This window comes from Cottoperca gobio, chromosome 16 (assembly GCF_900634415.1).
Source record: "Cottoperca gobio chromosome 16, fCotGob3.1, whole genome shotgun sequence".
NCBI lineage: Eukaryota > Metazoa > Chordata > Actinopteri > Perciformes > Bovichtidae > Cottoperca > Cottoperca gobio.
Window position 1 is genome coordinate 7,285,676 of NC_041370.1, and position 23,163 is coordinate 7,308,838.

Here is a 23,163-nt window from a genome sequence, read left to right on the forward strand (position 1 = left end):
TTGAACTGTAGGTCATCTAGCGACTTGTTTCTGAGGGGGGGGGTCTTGCATTATTTATCCAACAGCTGACAGTCATGCACAGCCTGGCGTAGCTTTAACATAGCATAATGTATTGTACGGACAGGTTCGTATTACTCTATATGGTCGAGGTGAACAACCAGTGGCTTGGTTACAACTGGGCAGAATGAATATGAGGTTTTTGTGTTAAGAGTGTCCAATCTGCTGAGACTGAATTACAATTCCTTCTCTATGAGAGCACAATATTACATTTAATGATGGCGGTTTAATCTTTCACAAATTGAGGCTTTTAATCACCGTCAAAATCAGCCCTTGTACATTTTACTGAGCCTCGCCTTCAAACCTCACATCTGGGCACGGTTTCAAAGACTTCATAGAGGGGAATGTTTCAAATTCAAAACCAGAGAGGACGTGAGCTTTAAATGTCATTTGGGTCTGCACAGAAACCTTTATGTTTCCTGTGTAATATTCTCTCCGGTCCACATCAGGTACTGATGGTACGGCAGAAAGTAGACACACACGGAAACTAAAAAAGATGAAAGTCATGTGTAGATTAAAAAAAAAGGATGTTTAGGTACGTTCTGTCCCTGGAAATAGAGTGGGTGGAAATCAAAGTGAAAACAGACTTGAGGAAGGCACATCAGGAGAAAACTTTAAAGAATTTAAGCACATGACTAACATATTTATGCTGCGTTTCTGATTCATGTGGGCATTCGCTTCTCACTTTCAAGGAGCTGTTATTGCTTTGAATATTCATCACAGATGCACAGACTGAAATTAAACACACATTTACAGAGAAATACTTTGGATCATTTTCATGTCGTTAACATCCAAACAGATAAGGCGAAATAATAAGATCTCATTACAGCTAAAGGGGGGAAAACAACAAACAAGGAATTTTCTCAAGAGTATTTTCTGGAGGAGACATCAATAATAACACAAACATATCTGAAAAATATCTGCTGGAATAGAGCCAGCCATTAATATTCACTTAAAATATAAATCTCTTTTAGGGCCATCAATATACATATTTTACACATGAGCCACAAATGCAGCACCATTCATTCTCTATATAGGCACACAAAGAGGTAGAACGTGCCAATCGTCAGTAACTGTGTGGCACATGATGCACAATATAAAATCAGAATTTGAGGTTTAACTTGACAGCCTTTTTGACATCCTGTGCACAACTTCTTATGTAGGCCTCTAAGAAGATCAATCTTTACTGAGCCCGTTGACAGGAACACAAGTTGTTTTTCATGTTCATGCCGAGACAGTCCACACTTTACTGGACGTCTGTCGGTATATTAACGGAAAATAGGTCCACACATATACAGTAAACATTTACAGTCTAGTATATACCAAAGCAAAAAACATGTGAGCTATATTAAGTATCCCTCTCTGTTCTCGAGGACTGAACGCAGCTTTAGGATGACTGTTGTATCAGTGCCAGGGAGGGAATAGATGGTTGTATACATGAGCGTGCATACATTAATTTACTCACCTACACTCCCGAGGGCCGCGTTCTGGAAAGATAGAACTGACCCTGGTTTAGGAGGCTGGTAGGTCTTGGCGATGGTGTAGGTTATCTGAGGAGGGAAACCACAGTGAGCCCATTAACATGACAAAGGTCATCAGCTTTCAACACCAATGCCCTGCAGTCAGATCATTGGTGTATGGCACAGATCAACTTCTCTACGCAGAAGTCTTTAGGCTCTGAAATGATTGGTGAATAGTATGACAGTAATCAGATCCTTGAATCTAATCCAATACATACACACACTCACTCTCACACACACACTTAATCTCACACACACTCCAAAAGATGTAGTCACATGTAAATATTTACTAACCCTCGTGCACAAATCTCTAGGAGAACAATTTGGCAATAAAACAGGGTACACTGAAATACACACAACATACAAAATATTGCATAAAATAACATAAAACAAATCAATAAAAAGTTATTTTAAAGGCTGGGAAAAAACATTTCGTCTGCAAATTCCTGTTTTTGGACGCACAAGTTCAGTTTTTAAGCCGGTGTGAAAAATAGTCATGCTTAAAATGAGATCACACACACACACACACACCTCTATGACTTGTGCGTCTGGCGTGAGGCGGTCAAACAGGAAGCAGATGACTCGCAGGTCCCTACAGTAAAGCACCAGCTCCTCTGGAGTGAACTTCAGCGAGGAGTTTGGGGTCACCAGCTTGGTCCGGTTTGGGCCCACTGCAACACATGAGGGGGGTGGGGGGGGGCTTAATTAAACATTAAACAGACAAATGGGACAAGAGCCAATAACCTTTGAGTATAGGTTACAATCATACAATTTCCATAACTATTCTTAGTATAATTATGTCGATATGTTCAAACCCTAGTACACGTACATATTTGGAGCAGCGACTGTCTTTCTTATGGCAGCTCACATACAAATAGTCTTTAGGTCAAAAGCCAACGTGCAGAATGTCCCTTCTCAGGTCACATTTATTTATATTGCCCAATATCACAAATGACACATTTACAACAATCTATAGCTGACCCCTGGTTGTCTCAACGGAGCTGACAGCCCACAGCTGCAAGATAAGAGTTAAGATGGGCCCAGTGTACTCAGACTGGCGAGGTCAGTGAGATAGTGCAGTCTCCAGAGAGTCGTCAGAGACTGATGATGGAGGCCCTAAACAGTCGATTCTATGACTGCTTTATTTCGATGGTGTTGACTAGGACTCAAGGAGTCATCTAAGGGGATCCATCTTTAGGTAAACAATCTATGGAAGGCCTTTTTTTTTAGGATGAATGTCGAGAGAAGGTCGCTAGAAGGGATGGTGGCATACAATGTGACCGCACCTCGGTATTCGCTCGTATTGTTCATGATCTGTTCTCCTTGTATACACGATTCTAATAAACCTTCAGCGTAAGACTTCACTTCGGTCTCTGTCAGCTTCTTTGGTTTCCAGCACTCTGCTCATCAAGAATTTCCTCCAGTTAGACCTACAGGGCTCCACTCAAATGTAAATGTACAAGGGAGCCCAAAACCTGCACATTCTAACATACAGTATATATTATAAAAACCTTTTTTGGGCCATTATGCCACTTTATAATCCTTCCATCAAACCCCATTTTAGATACTATTTATGGTGAGTATTATAACCAATATTTACATTAAGTAAACAACTCTCTATGTGGTAGTATTAATTGGTAATGGTGGAGTCCGCCAACACGTTAATGTGGTATTATACCTCACTTGCTGTTACCACGGTAACCACAAGTGTTGCCAACTCAACCAAGAGGGAAATCATTAGTTGAAGCCCTTTTTGGATCCAAACTAATTTAATAATCTGATAGAGTGGTGCAACTCTTAGCTCTAGCATTAAAGGGATAATAAAGGGACCCGACTCCATGGAAGTTGCTGGTCTACCGCTGCCTTGGTCGGGTTATTGTGTGACTTTGGTTTGTTGGGATTCACCAAAGTCCCACAATAACACAGGGATCGAGGCAGCAAAGACCAGCAACGCTCACGTTCTGCAAAGAAGTCTGGTGGCTTTGGAGAGAGCATAGATAATGGCTTCCGTTCCCTGTCATTAAGAGTGGTCTGACAGCAAGGTAAAGCGGTCAAAATACTGCACTTTAACAGTATTACTGCAAAAGTCATGATAAACAGTACACTAGTCTGCGTTTGGACACACACAGGGAATGTCACAATGTCATAAAAGTAATTGCATGAATTAAAATACTTAATACTAATTAAAATGTGGGCATGACGTATTACTTACCAACCACAACCTTCTCTATAGACGCCAAAGCCACATCATGATCTCCTAAAAGCACTGGATCTGCATTGTCCTGCATCAAAAATGTAATTTAAAGAAATATATATACACGGTTACAAAAAAACAACACATTTTTGCTCCCGTCATCACACGTTTTACATTATGTTAAATGTTCTTAATGTATTTTCCAATGGCATCCTTTAAACAAACATTCAGTACAGCTGTTCAGAGGGACTCACGTCAGGTTTGGGACTGTCCTGGGGCACGAAGGCCACTCTGAAGTGGGTACAGAAAAGGGTCCCAGACACCCAACCTCTTCCTTCCCTGGCAGTCAACTTCTTCCTCACCATCACAGCTCTCTGAAGTACACACTCACCTAGTGGGGACAAAAAGGGAGATGTAGTGCAGAGGTTACAGGATGGAATTTATGAGTAATGAAGTTTTGTACATGTCTGATCAAATTGCATAACTGTGGAGGTGGAGGTGGAGGATACATAACAGGAAGTGTACTGACAGAGAAACAGCAACATGAAAGTTCACTTCGAGAGCTACTGGGAGTGGGTGTAACAAACTCCTTTAAAACAAAAAGGTCAAGCTGTTGCTTATTGTTGCGCAAGTCCTCAGGCCACGGAGGATGGGCAGGGAGGGGCAGGAAGAACAACAAAAACAGCATTTTATGGATGAAAATAACTCTGTTTTGAATTACAAAACAGAACTGCAGCCGGCTTTTTTATAAACAATATATAACAAACAAACACATGGGTGCCTTGTCAACCAAAGAACACATTGGGGAGCAAATTAACAAAAATTTCAAAGAACCTCATAAATCCTAAAAGCATGTTAAAAATGCTTTTCATTATCTTCACAAAATTGAGCTCAGATTGACCATATTTGTTTCCCCATCAGTACTCATTTCTCCTTTTCATCATCCAATAGAGCCATATATTTAACAAAAGCAGGAAATGGTTCCCATTTTCAAACATATCCTCTTTTTATATACATCACTCTTTCTAAAAGACATTAGCATTTACCTAACCCAATCTGTAACAGTCTGTTAGTTTAATACATTGCCATCGATCTTTTGGCATAAAGGAAACTCATAACTATCATTTGGCGTACTTGTGATCTTTTGGGTATAGCCTTAAATAAAAGTCCAAGTCTTTTAAAATAACCTTCTCTATTGCTTTGTTAACCTCCTCCATAAAAACATGTTATCTTACTGCATTGCCAAACACAATGAAATAGTGTCCCCATAACCTCTAGGACATTACTATCATATTGATTTCATTTAACTGGAAATGCATGTATTATATGTACTTTATGTGTGCTTTATTAGTCATCTGCTGATTCCTTTTTGACTGAGTGATCTGAGCAGCCTCATCATTCCTAAGTGGACGGGAAGGCTGAAGAAGAATTGCAAATTCCAGGACAAAACCTTCCAAACACAAACTTTTACACCCAGAGAATTCTCTTACACACAAACACAGATGTGCCCAAACATTCTCAAACCAAAAAAAAGGGAAACTTTTCCACCAAAACACACACACACACACACACACACACACGATGAGACGCGATGAGACAGCACATTTCTAACAGTCTCCTGGAGGAATACAAAGCCTTTGCCAGCTAGAGTGTGGGTTACCATGGCAACAGAGTCCAGGATAGGGTAGACGTGGAAAAAATGGCCCTTTTGTCCACGACAAGAGGAGTGTTTGGCCAGACACATGGCGAGGCAAATGTGTTCATATTCACTCACAAGATGGTGGAAAAGATGCAGGAAAGACTGCTGGGTCTTTGAGCACATTGAACACAAGCTACAACCAGCTCTGCCCTTAAACTGAACATGACTTTGCAACTGCTTGCTCTTAGTCTAAAGATTGTTTTGGGGGATACCAAAGCACAAACAGGAAACAGCCATTTTTACACATGAAACACTTGTTTATGCCGCGAGAGAAAGAGGAAGAGGAGCCTTTACTTCCAACACCATAATTTGCTGATTGCACAAGAGGAGTTTAAATCTTAGTGTGTGCTCTGTGATTATACTCATACTCCAAAAACCACTCCTAAAAACCCTAGGTCGGGCTAAGCCCCCACCACACATGATCTAGCGACGGAGATTTAAGATGCTTAGTATCGCAGTGAACACAAGTGAACCCTTGTTGAAAGCTTGTCTTGCAAAGGACAATCTGTGGCTTTCCGTGCCTCGTTTAAAATGTCTCCCCAGGGTGCAACAGAGCCGAAAACATTCCTGTAGCCCGAAGATTTGAGAGCTGTTGATTTGAGAGGGGGTGGGGGGGGGGGGGGAAAGGAAGAGGAAGACAGGGAGCAGAGGGCCCATTTGTCCTCTATGGTGAAATTTAAGAAGTTAGTGTTAGCAGGTGGCTCAGCCCAGAATGAAGGTGTTTTACGAGAGAGTTGTTCTTTAATCACATAAAATCTTTTATGTGCTTCCTGGAGAGCTACAGACAGAGTGCAACAATGCATGCTGCACTTGCACATGCATTAGTGCACTTGTGGCTTATTTAACATTGATTTGAGCCAGATATATTACATTGAAGTAATGAAGTAATAAATGACATCATTATACATTATAAGTCTGTGTCCTGTCTGTGACCCTGCGTGTATGTCACTGATGTTTGTGACATTTTGAGAGAGATTTGTGTTCCAGTTGGATTACAGCTATTAAGAACAGTAAAACACGGTTAAGCAATAAGACACAGAAGAACAGTTGAACATGTAATACAGAATAGTCCAGATTCACTATTTGCTGTAGATTCTTCAATGCCATTGGCAGCTTTACAGATGGAAGTTACAGCAAACTCTGACAGCATTATAGAGTGGACAGCTCGCCAAAATAAAATATTTGGATAAAATGGGTTGGAGTTTTGACCAAATGAGGGGCAGAAAGGCAAAATTAACAAGGCTGCTGTTCCTCAAGGCAAAAAGCTGAATGCAGTTGTATTGCACTTAAACCCAGCAGTCACTGTGATTAATTAATGTATTGCAATAGTAAGGTTTGGGACCTGGCTGTCGAGATAGTAGAGGAAATCAATTAATTTTAAAATGCTGAGAAAGTGTTTGACTAGAAGTTTTCTAAAAGATGTTGAAGAATGTGTGCTCCAATGAAAAGCAAGTTTTGTTGTTGTTTTAAATAAAGGTGACACACTCAACCTAAAAGCACTTTTTAAAGTGTTTGCATTCTTTACATACCGAAGCGAAGATTTGTTTTTCCAAAATCAAGTTTAAATTTGTAGTTTCTTGTTTAATGTTTCAGCTGCTTCTGTTGAAGTTTACTGACTTGTATATGAGGAGAGAGCGACCAGAAGAATCAGCCTGAGAAAATACAGCTGAGAGCGATCTGAACCACATGCTCTCAGTCTTCGTCCACATTTTTTCCCTCATTTACATCTAGGATGCATGCAGAGCGAGGAGGTTCCTGCCTTCCTCAACCCACAGAGACAAAGACTGCTCTGCTAACACGTTATAGTACAGAGAACACCAAACCACCAACATTCATGTGATGCAGCATCCACGAACGGTGACAGCAGTTTCAGAATGACGACAAGTTAGGATAGCTTGTCACAAAAGCAAAACATGTCCAACGTTTCCCTTCGCTAAGCCAGTCTCTGTAAAGTTGCTCGGCCGTTTGCAGGTTACACTGCAATTGCTACTATAATATCTCCAGACGTAATGATTGTCAGAAATTCCCCCAAAAAATATTGTATCCAGTCATGGACAATAAACTGGAAAACATCCATTCAAAGTCATACAAATAAAGAGAATTTAATACCTTTTCCAATATCAAGATCAAAACTCTAGTGTAGAAACATCGATTCTCCGGTCTCTTGTCCATCAATCAACGAGGTTTAAAGCTGATTGACAGCCTTTTAATCCCACAGTAACATAAGACTGTGGAGAAAGGGGATTGTGAAGTTGCTCTGAAGGGGGTCCTGGACTCTTGGCATTGTGTGTGAATGGACAGTATACCCCCTCCCCCACTCACAGCATTGAAAAGGTACATGATCTACCTATGGCTGTCGGAGCTGTCCTGACCCGTTTGCCCTCCCGCAGGCCGGCTCGGTTTCTGCGGTCCTGTGTCCCGGTGTCACATGAGAACATCGTGGACACCAAGCACTGCCCGTTAACTACTGGGAGAACGGGACAACTTCTGCATGCATATTTCTGATTTTGTGATTCCTATGATTCCCCTCAACTTGTTAGAGGATCGAGCTCGAGACAAGTACTTTTGTTGTTGTTGCACAACCCAAGTTATCATCACTGGGTTGGTATTGATATAAGCAAACTAAAAATACAGTTTTTAATGCAGTGGACAAATGATCCATTCTTTTGGAGTAGGTGCATTAGAGAGAAAGGGAGAAAAGCGAGAGAGTCCACAGGTGCAACGTGAGCCCTATCACTCGGTGGGGTAACACTGACTAGCGACTTCTTTGTGTCTGAAAGTGAACTTGTTCTCACAAATTGTCTCAACACTTACTCGGCAGAGCGTGTACAGAGCCAAGGGATAGATTTCCCTGCCTGAAATCTGAATCAGTTAGGAAGAAATGTGCAAAAATAAAATGAAATGCTACATTTGCAGCAGAGTAACAGCAAGTCACAGAGGAGCTAAAGAAGATCTCAATGGAAAAAGAGAAAGAGAATCAACAGTGCTGCCAATACACGTTCTTCTACTCTCTCTTAATAAAAGAGAGGTTCTCATGCACAGCTGTGTTTCTAATCTGCCTGTAATGGAGGAGGAGAAAGAGAAGAAAGAGAGCAGTTAGGGCACAGTAAGATGGTGTTGGAGATGGAGATGAAGTTGAAAGCCAGCAAGGGAAAATGTGAAGTAAAGAGTCGAAATTTCACAGTGAAATGTTAACAGGTAAGAATAGGATCTCTGTGTGTGTGTGTGTGTCTGTGTGTGTGTGTGTGTGTGTGTGTGTGTGTGTGTGTGTGTGTGTGTGTGTGTGTGTTGTCAAGGACCAGCAGAGTCTGGAAAGTATTTGATGAAAACACACTGCTGGAAAACAAATTAGGTTGACGAAGTGAATGAAAATAAGGAAGGAAGTGTGTGGGTTTGAATGCATGTGACTGTATGTTTGTTTATGACTATGGTATAAGTTATTGTGCAAAAACAACTGCGGCTTAAAACAAATCTTGTTTCATCGCAAAAAAGTCAGAGATAAAATAATGAAGACTGAATTTCTTTCGTTCTTTCTTTTTTAAATAAAACATAATATGTGACAAAAGAGCTATCCGTCATAAAAGTGGCAGGCTGAGACTGAAATGCCAAGGAAGCACCCACCGCATAAACTCCCCTCTAACACGCCCACAAAGTCATTTACACTTAATCTGCTGCAGAGTGCTGTGAGTAACTGCTGATATGCAGCGTTAAAGATCAGCTCCTGCAGGGTGTTGCTGACATAAGAATATGAGCAAGGCAAAGCTAGGGAAATAACTTAGACTGTAACAGCAGATATTTCCTGTGGTCCTGCACCATCCAGCAGATTATCACTAGGGTTAAGAGGGTTAACCTCTGGCTGAACTAGCTGGCTCCCTCGCTCTACAGCAGGGGGGGTCAACAAGAAGGAACGTAGTCACAATTGGTGGGGCAACACAATGAGTGAGCATTTGTGACGTATACAGAAAATACACAACACTGCAATGTACTACAATGCCCATCATGCATCTCCGTGTCAATCATTCTTGATCATTTATCAAACAACCAATGCAGGCCCCACTAGATGTCGACCACAACCTGGTGAGGAACAACACCGGAAAGGAAGATTTGGTTGCAAAAAGAAACGCAACGTCAGTTGTATGGAAATATTTTGGCTACAGAAAGGGAGATGTTGTCCAATGTAGTAAACTACCTAATAAAAGAGCTCATCTGTATTTTATTATTATTTGTATTTTCTATGCAGATGCACATTTTATTCTGCAATAAAGCGTCAAGACCTTTTGATCTTAGTAACACAACTGTTCACTGAGGCTCCCCATCCCTTATTGCGTGTTCAGATGAGCTTTTTCAACAGCAGATGTTTTCCCCATCTGAAATGAAAAGCACCTGCTGTGACATTCCTGGTCCAGGTGTGGACATTTCAAACCCGAGAGAACAATGAACGCAGCAGCAGTTTTCTGCCTCAATGTTGATATTTCATCTGATCCTGGAGCAGCGTGGCAGTTGAAGTCCGTGCCGTGAGGTGTTATATTATTTAGTACCTTCACAAATGTCTTGTGTCTGACTGGCTGCCATTATTGTTACAGTGGCTGGAATCATTCTTCATTTATTCAGTCAAGACGTGTGGATTTGTAAAAAAACAAGAGGTTGTGTGGATTTCTTAAAAGCTGAAGTTTAGAAAGTAAGAACTGGACCGATATGTTAATCATAGTAATAACGGCTCTTCTGATACCCTTACGTATTTAAAAAACGTTATACAGAAATAGCATAATCCTACCTGGTAGGCAGCGGAGCCCAAACACGTCTCGACTCCTCGCGCTCACCCCACTCTGACTCAGCATCCTCTCCTGTAAGAGAAACAGAGCAGACATTAGCAACGCTTATTATTTTACACATCACTGCAGCAGACAGGAATGGTTTGACACTTTGGGGACTTGCTTGTTGTGTGTTGGATGAGAAGATCATTCTTAACGCAAAGCTGCAGCCTTAAATATAACAAATAGAGATAAAGTGGTATCGATCTTCTCATCTAATAGAAACCGAATAAGCATATAGATCGTGTGCATGTGACATCACGCTTATTTCCCAACCCGTAAGTCAACCATGTTGGATGTAGAAACAAACAAGACGCCGCCCGTTCACGTGTGAGTTGCTGCAACACTTCGTAATTTTCTTTGTATTTAAACGTCTAAGATTGAAAGAAAATATCAATCTTGTGCGCAGTGTATAATTGTGGTAATAACGCTACTCGTGACCCAGAGAAACGGTTCTTTAGATTTCCTAAAATCATCAAAAAACAACGATCCACAAAAGAGGGATGAATTGCTGTCTACCGAACGCTGGTTTAGCAACATAACTCGTGAGGATTTAACAGAAGAAAAAGCACAATTCACCGTGTGTGGGGCGTCCACTTTACATCTGGTAAGAGCTCATGCTAAAGCTATGTTTTCAATGTTTATATATTTGTTTTTCATCCAAAATGGCGTTGCACGCATACGTCACACAGTTTTGTCCCGTGTTTGCACACTACCTATACCGAAATGGCAAACAAATTCTTTAAAAGAAATGAAATACAGTACAATTGATGTCAACAGAATGCACAATGCTGTTCACTAAACGTCACAAGAACCTATTTTTTAAATACCCTGAAAGGTTATGAAATCAGTGTTCTTTGAAAGGAACAATGCTCCATTTCTAAATCCAGTCTCTTTAAAAGTCAAGAAATAGGCACCGAACACATAGACAGAGCCTTGCGATGTCCCCTTTGGTTAAGTTGAATACATTTAAGTTATGCCTTTTTCTCTCTATGCTTGTCTCACTGGACTCATTTTCTTAAACACAGAAACAAAGCTAACCACACAATGCTCCATGATTCTTAGTTTCCATCTTGCCGTTTGCTCCTGCTTTCTCTAGAACAGTCATGAAGTCTCACGTCTTGAGTCTCTTCTACAACCAAGAATCCAACCCGGCGGAGCCACAGAGGTTTCTATAATCAGGCTGCAAGCTCACTAACACATATGCTTCCGCTTTACTTTGCTACTAACCCTCTCGTGAAGGCCATTTCCATTTATCGCCTTCAAATCCCATGTGTCATGGCCTGCAATGTGAGAGGACGGTGTGATTATACAGTTGGTGAACAAGCTTTAAAATCGTACAGAAATAGAGTTAAGGCGCCGAGTTGACGTTTAGAAAACTATACGTTGTAGGAGCCTCAAACGTCTCTCACAGCAGCTCTGTCTGAGTTTCGCCCGCAATGAAACTATTAATCATCGTTTCATTTGCAGCACCAGCCCTATCACAAAGCAGCTGCATTTCTTAGAGTCAGCAAAGATGTGTGAACAATAACAATGAATCTACTCAGTCGTACATGTTATGCTAACAATTCTGCAGCGTGGTGGATTCTGTGTTAGCAGCCTGCTCATAAAAAAACCTGAGACTCTAAGCTTGTGGCCCCCCGTGAAAAACATTTAACAAAGAGGACCTTTGCTCCTTGAAAAGGTAGTAAAATCACACGTATTCATAGCTGGTTGTTTTCTTTGCATGCGAGGGCATCTGGTTTTTTCTTTAACAAAAACCCATAGATTGCTACTGATGGTATCTTGAAGGTTTTTAGTTCATAGTTTTTGATATAATTGCATATGTATGAAGCAAATATGTTTAGTATTGTAAACTGTTAACTAACCATTTCTTTTTTCTAAAATAAACAATGAACAGTAGAAGACTTGGTAAAACCAGTGAGAAAAGAAACCCATACTAATTAGCTAATTAATTAAAGTAGGGCTAAGTGAGCCATGATCACAGTAAGACAAAAAAAAAGAAGAACGCTTTTAATCAATCCACATATTAAAACTAATTATGTCATACGGGCAAATTTGCTCTGTTGCTGTATCGTCCTATAACATGCTTCTATGCTGTCAACTCTAACATCTGCAATACAACAAGTATTGCTTTATTATATTTAAAATAGTATGGTTCCAACAATTTAACACCAAACTAAAAGGCTGAAAGCTCCGTTAGCAACAACCGCTGGAGAAAAACAAGGTTTTTTTGATTATACGGCAGGACACTAACATTTTACAAGACTTCGTTTCTGCTTGCCGGAGCATTGTTCATTTCTTCTCCCCCATCTGGCTATAAAATGTTTTATGCTTTTCCTCAGTCTCTTCATCAACACCCACAGCAAACCCACAGCTGAATTCCTTATTCCCTTTTAAGAATATCAAGGGCTATTCAAATCTTGTTTTGTTATTCCTTTCATAAGTCTATGTTTTACATTTGTCCTCTGAAGGTTGTCAAGCCTGACAAACGTGGGCCTCAGGGTCTTGTGAGGCCAGTGGACTCCCTAGATAACACTGCAACACATAAAGTGAAGTACTTCTGGCACTCTACTGCAGACTGGGCTGTGTACATACATAATGTGATTACGGTCGATGTGAGTGGAGCGCCCCCGGTTAAACTAGCAAAAATGTGATTTGTGAAGCAATGAATGTGACAGAAAAATATACAGCAAAAGGCATGTATATGTGAAACCCAGGCATTTCTACTTCACTAGGAAGTTTTGCACAACAGGGGTAAAATGGGCAACAGAGATAAGGAAACCGGGAAAGAGATGATGTCTAGGCATAAACTTGCCTTGGAGAAAGTAAAGGCTGCCCCAATCTCTGAGTCACATATTACTCAAAAACCACATTACCAGGGCAGTATTTAAGCTTAGCTGACATTTTACTTTTTCTTTAATTGCGTGGCTTCTCTCTCTCTCTCCTCTCTCTCTCCTCCCCCCGTGCTGCCTCTCTGCCCCACTTTTGCCCCCCCCCCCCCTTCATCCTCAGGGAGAGTGGCCAAGGCTTGTTGCAGTTTCCATTGCTCATGGCTTCCCCTTGCTACTGTGGCCAGGCTTCTGCAGTAAGTAAGTAAGTGTGCTTGTTCCTTGGGTCTGGAACATACTTCTCCTTCCTTAAACAACAGGCCAAACTCATGAGCTACAAAATGGGAATTCTGGAGAAATAATAATCTCTAAAAAAAATTAAATCGGCTGTCATTCTTAAAATCTTATTTTAAGTGGTGGGACGACACTGCCACCTCTTTTGACAACAACTATAGCTAAGCTGCATTTTAACACTTTAAACAATAGGATTTTCAATTCCAAAAAAGACTGAATACTGAATTATAGATACTTTCTTCCGTTGCCATCCAACAACACACTGTGGACCTCTAGCATCCGTTGTTAAGATGAATAATTCTGAGTGTCTTTTGAAAGCTTCTCCTTCAGAGTTATGCTCTGCTTTTCTTTGGGGCTTAAAAATACACATTAGCTTTTAGAGTCCATTCATTTGTATTGTGCGTTTTCATTGTGTCACATGCATGGGGTCAGTCATATGGCTTTGTGAACTGGCTTGGAAGGAAAAAGAGAACATGAGGTTGTTTTGCTAAATGGGGCTCACTTTGAAGCGTTTCCTCTTATTGCGTTCAGAAAGAATAACACGAGAGCTTTTCTTTTTTCTTTGTCTTTAGGAGCAGACCTGCAATGATGTACTGTATTTGAATTGCTATTATAGAAACAGGAGGACCTGGAATCTAATATATGAATGCACGCTAAAACCCCAAGGGCAACGCACAAGGACAAAATAACTGCCTTGAATATAATCAGCAGCTCACAGTGGAATGACCTACTGTGGTGCATAAAGAACAACTGCATTCCAGCAAAAGCTACGTTTTGGCCTCAATGTGAGGAACCTGAAATGACAAAGAATGACAGAAACAGATTCCGACATATAGGGTGAAATATAAATCAATGTTTCATGAATTGGGAATTCAGACGGTTAATATTTAATGTGAACATTTCTGCATCACGCTATGGTGAATATCCAGCTTTTAACCCATTTTTCTGCAAAAGCCTCTCTCGATTAGCGCAGCTCTCCCCGTTGAAGTGTTTTATTGCGAAATGTTCCATGAAAGCGTGGCAACAAGGGAATATGTACATAGTCTGCATTCTGATCCGTTCTTAATTATAAACACCATCAGTCTAGACTTCTAGACGCACAACAAAACAGATAATTACTGGCTCCATTAATGGTATCCCTGCTGAATGATTTGCAATTCATTGTCTCTTAACATAGTTGCATCTTCATTATCTCCTCCTCTTCTTCTTTCTAAATTGTTCCGTGCTGACAGAGAATTACACAGATGTTTGTGTAGTTGTTGGTGCACTGTAAGGTCAGTGCAGAGGGTTTAAATGTCACGTGAAGCCAAATAAACAAGGAGAGTATTTGAACAAGATAAAGAGTTCACAGCTATTCTAGAAGCTCTGTGAGGCTGTACTTAGGCACAGCAGTGAGTTGAGCTAAATGCTAATCATGCTCACAATGTCAATGCTAACATTCTGATGTTAAGGTCTAATGTTAATCATGTTCACCATCACATTTTGCTTGTTAGGATGCTTAACAATTTTTAATTTTTAAATACGATGAAGTAGCAGTCAAATGTAAAGGTTTTTTTCATTGTGTCAGATTTAAAATCAATATCTAGGTAAATATGAATATCAAATCAAACTGTGTAGCAGATACCCAAAAATTAAAAGGACTGAGGTCTGAACACATTTCAGATAATCACTCCAATAATTGATGAGACATTTAATTCAAAACCACACATCAACTTCATGGTGTAGCTAGGTGAAAGGTCAGTGGATAACCAGTCATTAGGATTCATCCTCTGGGGACCACGGACAGCTATACCAAATTTCAAGGCAATCCATCCAATAGTGACGGACTGACTGACCGCCATTGCAATCTTCTGAGCCCAGCAGGGCTATCATTATCCTATAAAAGCATTAAATAAAAAGGTACCAGTGCAGCTTACTGACCTGTTTCCTCTAACCTGCATTCCTCTTCGTCTCTGGAGCACAGTTGCATCTCTAAACCTCTTACATTTTCACTAACAGTAAATCATTGCAGCCGCCAGTGACAGCTAAACAGCTTAAGTGAAAATCTAATGCTGGATGTTGTATTCTCAATGGCTCATAATCTTCTGTTGTACGAAATGTTTTTGACAGTCACCTCTACTCTGACAGCTAAGGACCCACGAGTGAGATTATCAGAGCCATTATATGCACTCAAAACAGACAAACGACCTAGCCTCTCAGCCCTTTCGCAAGTGAATAGTGCCTCTGGTTAATTATCACCCAATGAGAGATCGATACACTTCTAACGGGGTCACAAGTCTCCTCTGCCATTAAGAAGAGCCCATTGTTGTGCTCTGTTTAAACAGTGGAAGCCACAGCAGCTCAGGGGCTGGCAGTGAATGTGACGTCTGGGTCCTATGGGAGCGGGCGTGGGGGACTGTACTGCTTTGGCCCACTCCTATCAGACTTGGATCTTCAGCCACTCTGCATAGAGCTCAGATGATCCCTCTTCTGGCATTTTTGCTTCTGTGGAGCTTTGTGCTGTGTTCCTTTCATGCTGACTGCTTCAAAGCTGGCTGTGAGATGTAGATAGAGTGAACTCAAGGGGATAGGCGTAGCCAAAATAATCCTGCTATCCTGGCAAAATACAGGCCTGAGCAGCCTAATGTAGCATGTATGTACTGCTGATGTGTTCTCACGCATTTTACAAGCAAAAATGCTAAACATTTCTTAATTCAAGCTTCTTAATTGTGACAATTGTCTTATGTGACTGTAAACTAGATCTCTGCAGGGCTGCACGATATTGTATCAAGCAGAAAGAACTTGTCGCATGACGTGTTTGAGTTAATTTGCCTTACTTGACATTGCACGTCCTGCGATGTGACTATTGTGCATGCGCACATCGCTATGTCGATGCCAAAGCCAAATATCGTTCGGATTAAGCTGGTTGTACAAACCAAGCATTTTGAAAATGTCTCCTCTGGCTTTAGGAAATTGTGAAGACACTTTTTAACTATTTTCTCAATTTTAAAACAAATAATTAAATCAATTAATCAAGAGTTAATCTGTAAAATTAATAAATAGTTGCAGCACCATCATAATTTATGCCATCCAAAAGGGCTTGGATATTAAAGTGTGATTAAGGAAGAGCAGATTCATCAGTACATGCAAACTGCAAAGCCATCTGGTCCAAATTCAGCCCAGGATTGGATTCAGATTTCTAAAGCAGTCACAACACATGCTCATAGAAGTGAAACCCACAAGAGTGTGTGGGTGGCCTGTGCATATAATCTACACAGCCTACTACTCTGCATTACCATATTTTAGGCTCAGCCACATTCTCATACTTGGACACATGGGATTCCATTGGTGTGGGGGCTGTGAGGATTTCTGCGTGTCTCATTCGAAGGTAACCAAATTCAAAGAAACTCCTCTACCTCCCAACTGCTGTCTCCATGACGACAGCCAGAGGTTGTGCAGCGTTCACCCCCCACTCCACATGCAAGCCTCGCCCGAGGGGCAGACTAAAGAGGCATCTGTTACCGTTTTCCCCCTGCGGCTGCTGAAAATAACCAGGGAGAAACAAAAAGCCAGGCAACACAAAGACGGTGCCAAGAGACTGTTCCCAACGGAATGAGCAACTCTGAACACATTTCTAACGTGTGTACACATTTTTCTGTGCCATCTATCAAACTAATGAGTCCTTCTAACCTCTATCCTCTCAGGTGCTCCAAAACTGGGGCAGTGTTTTACTGATCATTTGAAATGTAAGGGTTTCATCTTCTGCATTTCAAAGCAATTCTTTATAGCTCCATGTGTAGTTTTGGCAATTAAAGCAGCTGAAACAGGCTAAAAATGTCCACTGCACGGGAGAAGATGAACGTCTGCCCCATTTGTCATGGTGTAAAACAACTTAATCCCATATGAGGAAAAACCTCATGCTACGAGAAGTGATTAAGATTCAGCAACCTTTCACTGGCCTTTAATAAGACATGAAGTCAAGGCCGGCGACATTATGTACCCTTACAGTAACTATGCATCTCCAGACAGAAGGAAACAGCAGCCTTGTCCCCTCGCCCCCTCCTGTGAAGCTGCCATCCAGAGTTGTGAACACAAATAAGATGAGACAGTGCACATTCACACACTGAATATGCTCACAGAGGGATCTCTGAGGAAGGACTGCAGGTTTTCTAATCCAGCCCGGCTGCAAACTACCTCAAGGTACATTTATAGCTCTGCATGATGAAGGATGGTCGGTGTTTCCTGCCTCATGACATTGTCTGCTTCCTGGCCTCAGTGTTGTGGTGTTTAATCATCACATGAGGAGTGATGAGTTATAGCACTGAGAAAGCAAAATTGACTGTTGAGAAACAAATCAATCTAAACCTCAAATCATAATCCAACTGAATAATAACACCTACACTCTTCATACTGAAGCTTTTACTAGTGGCAATTCCAAGAAAAGAGAATATTAAAACAATTAATTTTTATAAATTAGTGGTTAGATGGCTATTAAAACTGCATACAAAACCAAACACTTTCATTAATAAAAACTTAATAAATGGTGTGAATCACACAAATTAAAAATGGACTCAAACCTGGGTTTTAAAACAACCAAATTATAGCTCAGCAAACTGTTCTGCGACAGTATAAATGAGATAAAAATAAAGTTAATGCTAGTACTGTTACAAGTTTGTCACTAAACAGAGCTAATATAGTTAGCTAACCTAACGTCGAGACCTTACCTTGATATCTGGGAGCATTTGTCTCACTTTGAACGTGGTTTTAGATCCTGTCAACATTTTTGGACGAAAGCTCAAAACTCGACTTAATAAGAAAAAATACGAGCGAAATAATTCTGACTGAATGAAAAATGTAAAGAGAGAAAAGTAATATTTGAAGCTAACGGTCGCTGTGATAGTTAACGGTCTCCAACCGTCAAAAAAGAGAAGAAAGGGTCCGGAGTCCAGTAACGGTTAGGCTGTATGATCGGCTGCTACAACCGGTGAGGACAAGCAAACTATTTTCGCTCCTTTCATCGCTATTTGCACTGACAGCATCCGTGTCCCGAGAGCACAACCAGCCGAAAACCCACCGCCAGTGACCGGACTGTTACTAACTGGTGTTAGTCACTAACGGGCAGATGTGTTCACCGTTACTGCTGCTTTCCTACCCATTGGGCTCTGTTTGTTTATCCATTCGCCATAGTGAAACACAGTGGTGGAAAAAAAAAAAAAAAAGCTAAGCGCAACGGTGAAGCGTCTTAAAGGGCCAGTACATCTGGAAAATGAAAAAAGAAAATATGATCTAGAGAAGGGGTAGAAACTACATTTCTAAAAGGTCCAGTTAGAGAACATTTTCGCGAAGGTCCGGAGAATTAGAGTGATATATATTGAAGTAGCCTGGTAGCTTTATCAACGTCAAATCTAATAAAGAAAATACAATTGTAAAACATTTCGACACTATTTATTCACTTAACTTACAGTATTATATATATATATATATATATATATATATATATATATATATATATATATATATATATATATATATATATATATATATATATATATATAAATAATACAATACTGTAGATAAGTATAGTGTTGTTCTCGGGCTTCATTTAAAAATACAATTTAGAAAATAAATGAAATAGCTTTTGTGCACAGACCGTCTGTCTGTCTGTCACAGACCTTCTGTCTGTCTGCCACAGACCGTCTGTCTGTCTGCCACAGACAGTCTGTCTGTCTGTCACGGACCTTCTGTCTGTCTGCCACGGACAGTCTGTCTGTCTGCCACAGACCGTCTGTCTGTCTGCCACGGACAGTCTGTCTGTCTGCCACGGACAGTCTGTCTGTCTGCCACAGACAGTCTGTCTGTCTGCCACAGACCGTCTGTCTGTCTGCCACAGACCGTCTGTCTGTCTGTCACAGACCTTCTGTCTGTCTGCCACAGACCGTCTGTCTGTCTGCCACAGACAGTCTGTCTGTCTGTCACGGACCTTCTGTCTGTCTGCCACAGACAGTCTGTCTGTCTGCCACAGACCGTCTGTCTGTCTGCCACAGACCGTCTGTCTGTCTGCCACAGACCTTCTGTCTGTCTGTCACAGACCGTCTGTCTTCTAATGAGCACCACGGTCTCTGAGCATATGAGACACTGGTGTTGTGCTCCCAGTGGGAAGGATGAACATGAATGAGTCCATTCTGGGTTGAAAGCTCTGTTGACTTCTCTCTTCTTGGAGAGCGCCATGAGTAGTTATTGTTCTCTCCCTGTCTGCCGCTCACTCGTCTCTTAGTCTGTTTCTCTCCCTTTCTCCGTCTTCTCTCCCTGTATCGCTAACTCGTCTTTCCGTCTGTCACGCGCCTCTCGCCTCTCATCTGTCTGTATTCAGAGTCGCAATGTTTGCCGCCTGGAATGCACAGATTTGATTGGCTGCAGCATCACGTGGATGGCTGAACTCAAATGCAATTGGTCTGTGAGTTTCCTGAACCGCTAAACCAGTGCCGTAAAGACGACAAAAGCTGCGCCGGTTAAAATTGAAACGCCCCGTCAAAATTGAAAATCCCTCAATAATTAATTGATTATAGGTCCGGGTCCGGATAGGTCGGCGTCTGGGTCCGGACTCGGACCGCGGTCCGCCAGTTAGTGACCCCTGATTAGAGAGTCCAAAAATTTGGAAGCTCATTCATGCCAATGTGATGAAAATAATTATCCTGTAAGTTATAGTAATGAGAAACATCCTCTAAATAATCACATAGTATGTAAAAATGATTTATCTCAAAATAATTACTTTGTATTGGAACATAATGAGAAACTTTCTTAGAATAACATAGTATCTCTAAATAATAACAGTATCACAACGTAATGACAAAACGTTCTCAAAATATGTATTTAGTATCTCATACTATATTTTGAGAATGTTTCTTATTATTTTTAAGATACTATGTCATTATGTCGAGATAAGTAAGTCATTATTTTGAGAAAGTTTCTCATTATTTTGAGATATTAGTTCATTGTTTTGAGAATGTTGCAATACTAAAGGCCATTTACACACCGGTGAGGTTTTTTTCTTCCTGCAATTAATATGCATTTTAATATTTTGTTTCTGCCAGAAGCTACTCTGGGTTAATAGGATCCCAGGTGGTTGGTCCTCTGCCTGCGCAAATTCTTTAGTCATTATTTAAGATACTAAATCATTATTTTGAGAAAGTTTCTCATTATGCTGCAATACTAAGTCATTATTATGAGATACTAAGTCATTATTATGACAAAGATTCTTAATATTTTGTGCTACTAAATCATTATTTCAGGAAAGTTTCTCATTATGTTGCGATACCAAGTCATTATTTTGAGATACTAAGTAATTTTAATGACTTACAGGACCATTTTTATCTTATTTTTTTCTAGTACTGGCAGAAATGGGCTTTAATACAAAACTGACAGTAACAGTCAACTTGAAGTTTTACAAGTTGAACAGTTTTTTCTCACTTACAATAGACCCCATTACTCATCATGCTGTGTTACTATATATTAATGTACACGTCATGGATACTGTATGTCCTCTTGAGGTTAATTGGCTCTTGTATGGTTTCTATTTTATTTCTACTCCTATTTTTTATTTTATAAACTATCTTTTATATACTGTGTATATTAAATGATCTTAAATTCGATAAATATAAAATTAGACTTTGTTCTCTAATGGAATTCAATGAAACGTTTGTTATGTACAAATGATAGTCATGTTTTAAAGTGAAGCAGTAGCTGATCCAGCAAGCCAACATCCATAAAACCTTTCAACTCTTGTCCCTTCTAGTGTTCCAAGCTTGCAAAAAAAAAAAAAAACCTTTTAAAAACAATCAAAACTATCATGTTAATTTACCACCTACAGCCTCTTTTTGGTCAGCAGTACCTTTTTCTGATCCTTTAGCAGGTCTGTGTGGGGGACCGGATCCTTCTCTCTCTCATCCACACCGGTGGAAAGAAACCGCCAATAACTCTCTTCCACACAAATACAGGAGGCCAATTCTGAAGAAATTCCTTTCCAGAGAGAACGGGAAAAGTTTGAATAATCCTGCGCGACAGTCTGTCCAGCTGAACAGGTGGAGAGACGGTGTCCTTGTGAACTATAATAGAGAGATGTCTGGATTTTTTACCACATGGGAAACTGTTCAATATTACATAAGGGTCTCCGATTTCTCTGATACATAAAACAGTCCCAGACACAGTAGCTTGCATCATCTGAGCTGGAGTTATTCAACAATGTATAATGCAACAAGGGTTAGGGTAATAGAGCATGACACGGATAAGTATTCACAATAAAATATACGGCTGATCTGTTTATTTATGTAATTTGTCCCTGTTTTCTCCAGCTGAGGGCTATACAAGAGTAACCCTGGAGGTGGTAGGGATTCAGTGTCTTGCTTAAGGACACTTTGGCAGGACAAATGCTTTTTGTTAACTTTGTCCAGCTAGAGGACAGTCTCACACCACCACCAACCGAAAACCTTAAACAAGCTTACTTTAGGAATTGGCTTTAGACATAAAGTAAATGTTCAATTTCCAAGTAGGGCTGCAATCAAGTTAGTCAGTTAGTCTATAAAGTCTATAAAATAAAAACTTCAAATTGTTTGTTTTGTCTGACGATCCAAAGATATTCAGTTTCCTATCAAATACGTCAATGAAATATCTTGAAAAATTAAATAATTGATCTTTTTAGTCAATTATCAATATAATTGCAGATAATTGTCAATACATTTTATGTTATCTGTTAATTTTTTCAGCTCCATTTCCAAGATATTATTCCAAGACTAAATTATAATTGTGTAAAATCACCTTCATGTCATTATATGTATTTAACATCAATTATATTTTGATGTAATATCAGTAATCATTTATGATCCAGCAATCTGTAGATAACAAAAGTTCTATGTTATACAACACACAGAAAAGAGAGGAAGCATAGCATTCTTGAAATACAATGAGAATTTATTCAAACGGTGCAAAACAAATTAATAATTATAATAATAATAATAATAATAACCTAACATAAAATCTGATGTTCTTTCTATCCAGATTGCACTGTCACACAGCCTTAGGGCTCTCCTTTAAAAAAGAAAACATTAAAACTATAAAAAAAATAAAAACAGAACAAAATACCAGGACAACTGAAATCAAGTTAAAATAATGCACAAATTTGGTAAAATTGATCGCCATTTACATGCAACAGTTCCAGTCCCATGCAACTCGAAGTATTCCATGTTAATGTCACTGATGATGAATATTCTGTTCACACAGAAAATACAGTGTTGTACAATATATAAAAATATATCCGGTCAGTTGTGTTGCAAAACTAATTCTGAGCCTTTTCTGTTCTGGTTTGGAGGAAACGAGCTGGGTCAACAAGAACGCTGCTGTCATGTTTTAGCATAGCACGGATTGGTGGCTGTAGAAAAAAAGTAAACAAAATGTACAAATCAAACAAGCAACAAACAAATAAAAGCCAGACTGCTAGACAATTAGCCATGTGAGAAAGAACATCCTAAAGTGTCGCAACTAAACATTCCACAAGGAAACCTATTAAAAATCTCACTATAAATATATATTCTCAAATGGTGTTTTTGTTAGGTCAGCATTGAGGAAATTAGTTTGCAATGAGAGAGCCTCAAGTATCAAGAGGCTCGCCTGGGAGTCGCCTTCCACAGCCAACATGTCACTTTCTGGTAAACACCGAATCCAGGCTCTTACAAGCTCATCATCCACACATGTTTCAGTATCCAACAATATACATTCTTACCCTTTT

At 40.1% G+C, this 23,163-nt stretch overlaps 2 protein-coding genes across 2 annotated transcripts in view; both read right to left on the minus strand.

Moving 5' to 3' along the window:
- Positions 1 to 18,554, minus strand: part of mtmr11 (myotubularin related protein 11) — a 32,474-nt gene extending 13,920 nt beyond the window's left edge. Inside the window, exons 1-6 of the mRNA XM_029451528.1 lie at positions 18,110 to 18,554; positions 10,245 to 10,314; positions 4,026 to 4,162; positions 3,790 to 3,859; positions 2,109 to 2,248; positions 1,523 to 1,607 (exon numbers count right to left, since the gene is read on the minus strand). Coding sequence (XP_029307388.1) covers positions 1,523 to 1,607; positions 2,109 to 2,248; positions 3,790 to 3,859; positions 4,026 to 4,162; positions 10,245 to 10,314; positions 18,110 to 18,166 — 559 coding nt within the window. The 5' untranslated portion in view covers positions 18,167 to 18,554. The remainder of the gene's footprint in view (positions 1 to 1,522; positions 1,608 to 2,108; positions 2,249 to 3,789; positions 3,860 to 4,025; positions 4,163 to 10,244; positions 10,315 to 18,109) is intronic.
- Positions 18,555 to 22,328: 3,774 nt separating this feature from the next.
- The window catches only part of otud7b (OTU deubiquitinase 7B), a 21,119-nt gene continuing 20,284 nt past the window's right edge, over positions 22,329 to 23,163 (minus strand). Inside the window, 1 exon segment of the mRNA XM_029451456.1 lies at positions 22,329 to 23,163. This exon segment is cut by the window's right edge and continues 3,742 nt beyond it. The gene's annotated coding sequence lies outside the window, so the exon portion shown is untranslated.